Raw genomic sequence first — 7,289 nt, 5'->3', positions numbered from 1 at the left:
CAACAACCTCTAAGTCGAGCCCGTTACATGAAGCCTTTTTAAAGCAATTTAACTTTCACGTATAATTTATGAAGTATTACATATACAGAAATAGAATTTACTCAATACACACTCTAATAATAGCTCCAGCCTACAGGTTTCACTCGTCATCTAACATTAACCAATAAATAAACAATTTTGTAACACTTGAAAAGAGAATTAATGGTGAGAACCGTTAAGAGTCACCAAAATTAATGCCCAATTTTTTCCTCAAATCTGGGAGGAGTTTTTACTATGGTTGTACGGTATATCTCTGTGCCAACACGTGGGTAAAAAAGTTACCAAAGGTTAAAAAAGAATTAAAAAAAAATAAAATTACTGCCAGCTCATTTTACCCTACCCCAAGTCCCCAATGGGCTCTGACCCACCTAACTTGGCTGGCTGAGCGCTAAAATACGCCGAGAAATCCTTCTTCTCTATTGCAAGCGCAGAGGCCTGAAAAGGATAAAACTGAAATTAGAAAGCGCAAGAGTTACCACACGCGCATATACATACAGATTAGACTGTGTGCATCTATTGAGAGAGAGAGAGAGGGGAAAGGTCTATCTGAGTGTATAATTTTTATATGGGCAGTACTTTATAAAGTTGCAGGTTTTGAGTGTAAGGTTATTTGTTGCCTGCTGCAAATAAGGCAATAGAATAATCTGAATTCTATATTTATATTTATATGTGTATATATATATGTTATAGGGTGTAGGGAGAAGAGGGGTTGGTCAAGATTTGCTGTCTTTGCATATAGTAGTTCTGCCACACCCTCTGATAAATCACAAGTCGTCTCCTTTTGTGTTTGGCCGAGAGAATCAAGAGAAAATCTTTGTGACCCGTATCATAATCCCTCAAGAATCTCCATGGGTACGTCCCATTTTCTGCTCTTTGTTTCTCTTTCCCCTGTTCTTGAATTCGTGGCTGCCGGGTTTGATTCTCCTCAAGCTGGGGGGAGGGTTAAGGTTTCATTTCATTTGAGATGGTTTGTGTTTTAATTGTAAAATTCTGATGAATACAGGTGATTGTTTGGTTTTTGTTGAGGTTTTGGTGGTGAAATGCTTAGCTATGGTTGGTTTTTAGTCCTGGGATTTGGTGGGTTTTGTTGGTTGTTATGTAATTATTATTGAATGGTGTTTATGTGTAACCACTGAGTTGTTGTGATGGTGTTTTGCTTGTATTCCACACAAAAAAAGGGAAATAGTTCTCAATCTATGTATTTTGTGATGTTTTTTTATTTTCGTGTGTTTCTATGGCTTGATGGGCTAATGGTTCCGACACACAGGCAGAGAGCCCCACCATAGCACCCCACAGAAACAGAGGCACTTCCACCTTTTTGTGGGGATGCCATAGGGCTTCCTTGATTGACCTTTGTTTGCTATATGTGTTATTCTGCTTCTTGAATTTTCATGATTGGCAGACTTAATTTATTCTCTTCTTAATTGCTTTCTTCACACTCTTGGTTCCAGTATCTTTGCTGTGATTGGTACTCATGATTCCTATGTTTCTTTTGCCCTTGATTATCTCTGATCTTTTCTATAAAGGGAATTCTTTTTTATGTTTCAGAGGCTACAGTTAGCTACTCACAAAACATGGATGATGAGTATGAGAAACTCATAAGAAGAATGAATCCACCAAGGTAACTGTTATTCCTCAGCAGATTTAGGACTTTTTTTGTTCCACATGAGATTTACTCCATTGTGTGTTTTTTGTCAGAGTTGTAATTGATAATGAAGCCTGCAAAAATGCCACTGTGATACAGGTAGTCTTTCTTTCTCTAGGTTTTTTTGCTGGTTTAGTCTGATTAGTTATATTTGTGGGATTTATAGAAAAAAAAAATGATTCTATGGGTGTTTTTTGTTTTGTTTTTGTAGGTGGATAGTGCTAACAAACATGGTATACTCTTGGAGGTGGTACAAATCCTCACTGATCTTAACCTTATTGTTACCAAGGCTTATATTTGCTCTGATGGAGGATGGTTCATGGATGGTAAGGACATTTTGTTTTTCTTCCGATTTCTTGTTGGGATGTTTCTTTCATTGTCAAAAAAAAGGAGTTGACACGTTCTCGGGTTAAATTTTGAGTTGTTCCTCTTTCCATGTCTTTTTGGTAGTCTTCAATGTCACAGATCAAGAGGGAAACAAGATAACAGATGAAGCAATCTTGGATTATATTAGGAAGGTGAGCTGTTTTGTGTGAAAGTGGAGATTTGCCCTCTGCATTTTTTGTTGAACTCTACTTATTGTTTTAATTTCATTTTTAGTCTCTTGGCCCGGATTCTTGTTTTGCATCCTCGATGAGAAGATCGGTTGGCGTGACTTCAGCAACGGACCATACATCGATTGAGCTAATAGGAAGCGATAGACCGGGTTTGCTGTCCGAGGTGAGCGCTGTGCTCACCAATTTAAAATGCAACGTGGTGAACGCGGAGGTTTGGACACACAACACCCGAGCTGCAGCTATAATGCAAGTAACTGATGAGGATACGGGCGGTCCAATTACTGACCCCGAGAGGTTGGCAATGATTAAGAAACTCTTGTGCAACGTACTCAAGGGAAGCAACAGATCCCGAGATGCAAAGACACAGGTCTCTCTCGGGGTCACTCATACCGAGAGAAGGCTTCACCAGTTGATGTTTGCTGACCGAGATTATGAACATACAAGCGGGGAAGCTTTAAATAATCAAGAAAGGCCTAACGTGAAAGTTTTTAATTGGCAAGACAAGGACTACTCCGTTGTCTCGGTCCAGTGCAAGGATAGGCCGAAGCTTCTCTTTGATATAATCTGCACTTTGACAGACATGCAATATGTGGTTTTCCATGGCAATGTAGATACTGTTGGACCAGACGCTTACCAGGTACCTTAATTTTAAATGTTTATTATTACTACTATATTATTGTTAATATTTTTTTGTGAAATAAACTACCATTCTTTCTTAGAACATGGACTAAAATTAAATTCCTTGCTTTGATTTGAAGGAGTACTGCATTCGGCATATTGATGGATCCCCGGTTAAATCTGATGCAGAAAGACAAAGAGTAATTCAATGTCTTGAGGCTGCAATACTAAGAAGGGTATCCGAGGTTCGTTTGTTAACATACTGTTCTTTGTTTGGCATAAGTTTCAAGTTTGTCTAATCTTAGTTGTTGTGAGACTATTGAATTGTTATACACTTGTATGGTGATTTTGATGGACTAGTGATTTTTACATGATTATTTTGTTACACAAAAGGAGGCTTTATAGGTGTGTTTTTGGCTGATTAACTTTTATCCTTCAATCTAGCAGGGATTGAAGCTAGAACTGTGTACTACTGACAGAACTGGGCTGCTGTCTGATGTCACTCGAATCTTTCGTGAGAATAGTCTCACTGTGACCAGAGCCGAAGTCACAACGAGAGGTGGCAAAGCAGTGAACACGTTCTATGTTCGTGATGCCTCGGGGTACCCTGTCGATGCCAAGATTGTGGAGTCTGTTCGGCAAACAATTGGGCTGACAATTCTCCGGGTGAAAGGCAGCTCTGAAGCGCTAAATCCAGCTCCTCCTCAGGAATCCCCAACCCGGTTCCTCTTTGGTGGTCTCTTCAAGTCAAGATCCTTTTGCAATTTCGGTTTGGTTAGATCCTATTCCTGAAAAGGGAAAAGGGCAATTCACAGCCATAGTTCTCTTCTCTAGATTCTTGAAAGGGCAATTCACAGTCACAGTCACAGTCACAGTCACAGTCCTCTTCTCTTTGTATATTCTAGCCCCCCTCTTTTAGGCTCTCTTTTACTCAAAGTCACAAGAAAGTTTCTTCCTTTTCTTCAGGTCTACAAGGACATCATAGCTAGTGAATGTAAATGTGGTTTCTTTCTTGCTTTTTTTTTTTTTTTTTTTCAACTGGAATGGACCAACACCATGTTGATCCAAAGCTGCATTCATCAATACAGTGTAGTGATTTATTGCCTAGCAACTGTCACAGAAGCAGTGGTGTGTACAGATTTATATTTCCCAGCTTATGATTTAATGACTTTTTTCTAACTATTTGGTCAACTATTACTGCTGCTTAACTTTCCTTGGTTTTTGCAATCAATGGGCTGGTTTGTTTGTTGCCCTTGCTATTCTTGATTATTGAGTAGGACATGGAACACTATGTTTGACTTGATTCTTCTATGTTTTCCACTGTTCTGAAGAATGAAGGCTGTGGTGAAGAGTCTTTGAAGTGTCACTTTCCAAACTAGTTTTCCCTGTTCTGCAGGAATAAGAGTTTGGGTGAGTGGGTGGGGAAGAAACTACCCATGAACCCACCTCTCAAAAAATTGAGGAGGTAAATTAAATTTACCTAACTTCGACCTTAATACAAATTGTATTTTTCTGTTCACAATGAGTCCAACCCTAGACCAAATTGGTGGAGCTTATCTCCAGATTGTTTGTGGTGGGGTTCAAATTGCTTCACCCTATTACGCATAAGGAGCCCAATCCCACCCCTAGAGCGCAAGTTGGTGGAGCTCATCTCCAGATTGTCTGTGGTGGAGTTCAAACTCACACTCCACTTGAAAAGGATTCTCCATCTCCAGATTCTCTGCAGTGGAGTTCAAACTCCCACTCCATTCAAAAAGGATCCCAATCCCACCGCTCTATCTCCAGATTGTCTATGATGGAGTTTGAACTCCCACTGGAAAAGAGTTTAAAGAGCTTCAAATGCAACAACTCATCTATTAGACCAATTCGAACTCCCATTCATGCAAAAATTCATCAACTAGACCATTGCTCTAGGGCGCATTACTTTGTTTTTCTCTATCTCCAAATTGTTTGTGGTGATGTTCAAATTCTAACCCTGTTGCACACACAAAGTTCATACCTAATTGGTATAGCTTATCTCCAAATTATTTGTGGTGGAGTTCGAACTCTGAGAAATATAGTAACTTATCTGCTAGACCACTGTCTTGGGACATGCTATTGTGTTTTTCTCTATGGAAGAGGCATCCATCTTAGAGTACCATGGTTGGTCAGATATAATGATTGTGAAAAGATTATCAAGACAAGACTTATACCTTGCAATATACATTTGCTTTACTGTGAGATTATGACAGAGGGAGTGCAACCTTTGATTCTCATAGTATAATGTGTTCTTCTGAATCTTCTGAAAACCTTTTTCTTGTTTGAATAAAAAGATGACTGCAATTATATGAATACACTGAAAGGTACAGGTTGAGATGTGTATTTCATTTCATTTCTTTCTTTTTTGAATAGTTGATGAATTGTTTGAATAGTTGATGAATTGAGTGACAGTTTTTTCCACAAAAATGAAACCTAATATAAATTTTTGTCCATCCGGCAAGAAAGAGGAGAGAAAAGAAAAAAATAAAAAAAAATAAAAAAAAATAATCGGCACCAGCTTTTCTATGTGCTCGCTAGGGGCTCAACTTGCGTTTGTGCGAACATTATCTTTTTTTTTTTCTCCTGTGAAAAGCTGTCCAAATTTTCCAAAAACACAAAGCAACACTAATATAAAAACACACTCATAGATAAAGTTTGGTGCGGTTTGAAGTTCGGTTTGAAGTTAGGTAGATTCGATTTACCTTCTTATAAACCTGAGGTTCACGACATTCATGATATAGTTTGATGGAACAAACTTGTCGTCGGGATACCCTAAAACAAAGTATGTTAAAAGTTTTTCTTATGTAGTGTGGACAATTTATAAACTGTTAAAACATATCATGTGATTTACTTCCTCTATCAAAGAGAATAATATAAATTGATTTTGAAACAAGATCAAGTGGAATTCTCGAGATGGGGTTTAAGAAAGGAGAATGAGACAATGAGGCACATTTCTTGATGCCATTTCTTATTAACATCCATACCACTTTTCCTTCCCCTTGTTTCCAATTTGCAGTACACCACCATGGCCAATCCAAATGGTCCAACTCTAAAAACACCACATAAAAAGGAAAAGGCTAGCAAGCAGACTATCCCTGTGCCCCTGTCCCTATCTCTATCACCTCACCAAATTTTCTTTTGACCACAAGATCCAAAAGGGGGGAAGATGGTGCTAAATTTGAATACCCAATGTAACACAACCAGTAATAGATAGATATGTGGAATCAGAAAAGGAGAGCTCTGATCATCTCTCAATGGCTATCCATCCCATCACTGCAAATATCAATTCTTTTCTTAAAAAAAAAATGGTATTATAATTTTGTTGGTGTGGAAAGGAAAACCCAGCCTTCATAGTTCAACCCTAGCATGATTGGAGCTATCATTATACCATGTTTTGTGCTCAGAAACTAGCTTAGCTAGGTTGTGATGTGGGGTGTTGCCACTTGGTCCTGCCACCTCAGCATGATGCTGGCTTTTATATATGACACGGGTCGAGTAAAAACCAGTGTTCAAGCGTGTGCACTTTGTAATACTGCCAAGTATATTGGCATGTAAAAGTACACCCAAGATTTGCAACTCTAAAAGTATATTTCGACAAGACTACAAGTGCATTCAATGATATGTAAACTACACTTAAGACAGTTGCACTTGTAGATGTTATAATATGCACTTGGTAAACACATTTCACGATTTACCTCTTCCGCCGATCTTCTAGGCGAAAGCGCGAGGGGCCTTTAAATTTAGGGTTCAAATTTATAAAATACACTTGGTAGTGTTGTATAGTACTAAATTGTTACCATGGTTTTTCCTTTCTTTAGAGTGCGCAGCTTCTGCTTTCTCCTAGTCACCAATTCTCGGTTGAGCATACTCATGTATATAATTTTTGTCCTTTCATTTAACAGTTGCTAGTTTCTTGAATGCTCAACTGATTAGTTAGTTTTGTCATTATAGAGGTGATGGGGATTTAGGCCAAATTGATGAAACTTTGTGACTCCTACTTGTATTGAATGGTTGGTGTAGCTTTCAGGATTACATTATTGTTGCTTCTTCTGGGGTGTTAGAAGTTTGGCTGAAAGTGAGAGATTGTAGTTTGCAACTTTGCTTTGCCCATGTACTATTAGCTACCAAGATTAACTAAATAACTTTGGTCAAGTTGTACCAATCTCTAACTTTAGGTTAAAATGCTCACTCAGTTCTAAGTTAGAAAAAGCATGATACAGTCCCAACTTTCATACTATAATCTATAGTTAGTATGGACTGGTTAATAAATTATTTATTTATTATAAGGCGATTGTGGTTGTTCAGAAACATGAAACTACTGAAGCACAGAAAGTCAATAGTCACCTCCATTGAGGCTCGAACCCACTCCCTTCCATGTGGAAGTGTAAACCGGGTGCCACTAGACTACAAGG

At 38.4% G+C, this 7,289-nt stretch overlaps 1 protein-coding gene across 2 annotated transcripts; it reads left to right on the top strand.

The window, feature by feature from the left end:
- The first annotated feature begins 492 nt into the window (after nt 1-492).
- LOC116025671 (ACT domain-containing protein ACR4-like) lies at nt 493-4,050 on the top strand. Of its 2 annotated transcripts, none has more exons than XM_031266989.1 (8): nt 493-891; nt 1,588-1,660; nt 1,738-1,783; nt 1,896-2,010; nt 2,135-2,202; nt 2,285-2,878; nt 3,000-3,104; nt 3,304-4,050. In XM_031266989.1, the coding sequence occupies exons 1-8, from the start codon at nt 888-890 to the stop codon at nt 3,649-3,651; spliced, it is 1,353 nt and encodes a 450-aa protein (XP_031122849.1). In that variant the 5' UTR covers nt 493-887; the 3' UTR covers nt 3,652-4,050. The 2 variants fall into 2 exon arrangements, with proteins under 2 accessions (XP_031122849.1, XP_031122850.1); XM_031266990.1 differs by having other exon boundaries at nt 495-891; nt 3,307-4,050.
- Nucleotides 4,051-7,289: the final 3,239 nt, after the last annotated feature.

Source organism: Ipomoea triloba, chromosome 7 (assembly GCF_003576645.1).
Source record: "Ipomoea triloba cultivar NCNSP0323 chromosome 7, ASM357664v1".
Classification (NCBI taxonomy): domain Eukaryota; kingdom Viridiplantae; phylum Streptophyta; class Magnoliopsida; order Solanales; family Convolvulaceae; genus Ipomoea; species Ipomoea triloba.
Note: the sequence above shows the minus strand (reverse complement) of the source record. Positions and strands in the feature narration are given on the sequence as shown.

Excerpts from the sequence above, each read along its gene's own strand:
- LOC116025671 (XM_031266989.1), top strand. Across the intron at positions 1,661-1,737 it reads AGAAGAATGAATCCACCAAG|AGTTGTAATTGATAATGAAG; the intron begins GTAACTGTTATT and ends GTTTTTTGTCAG. Across the intron at positions 1,784-1,895 it reads AAAATGCCACTGTGATACAG|GTGGATAGTGCTAACAAACA; the intron begins GTAGTCTTTCTT and ends TTGTTTTTGTAG.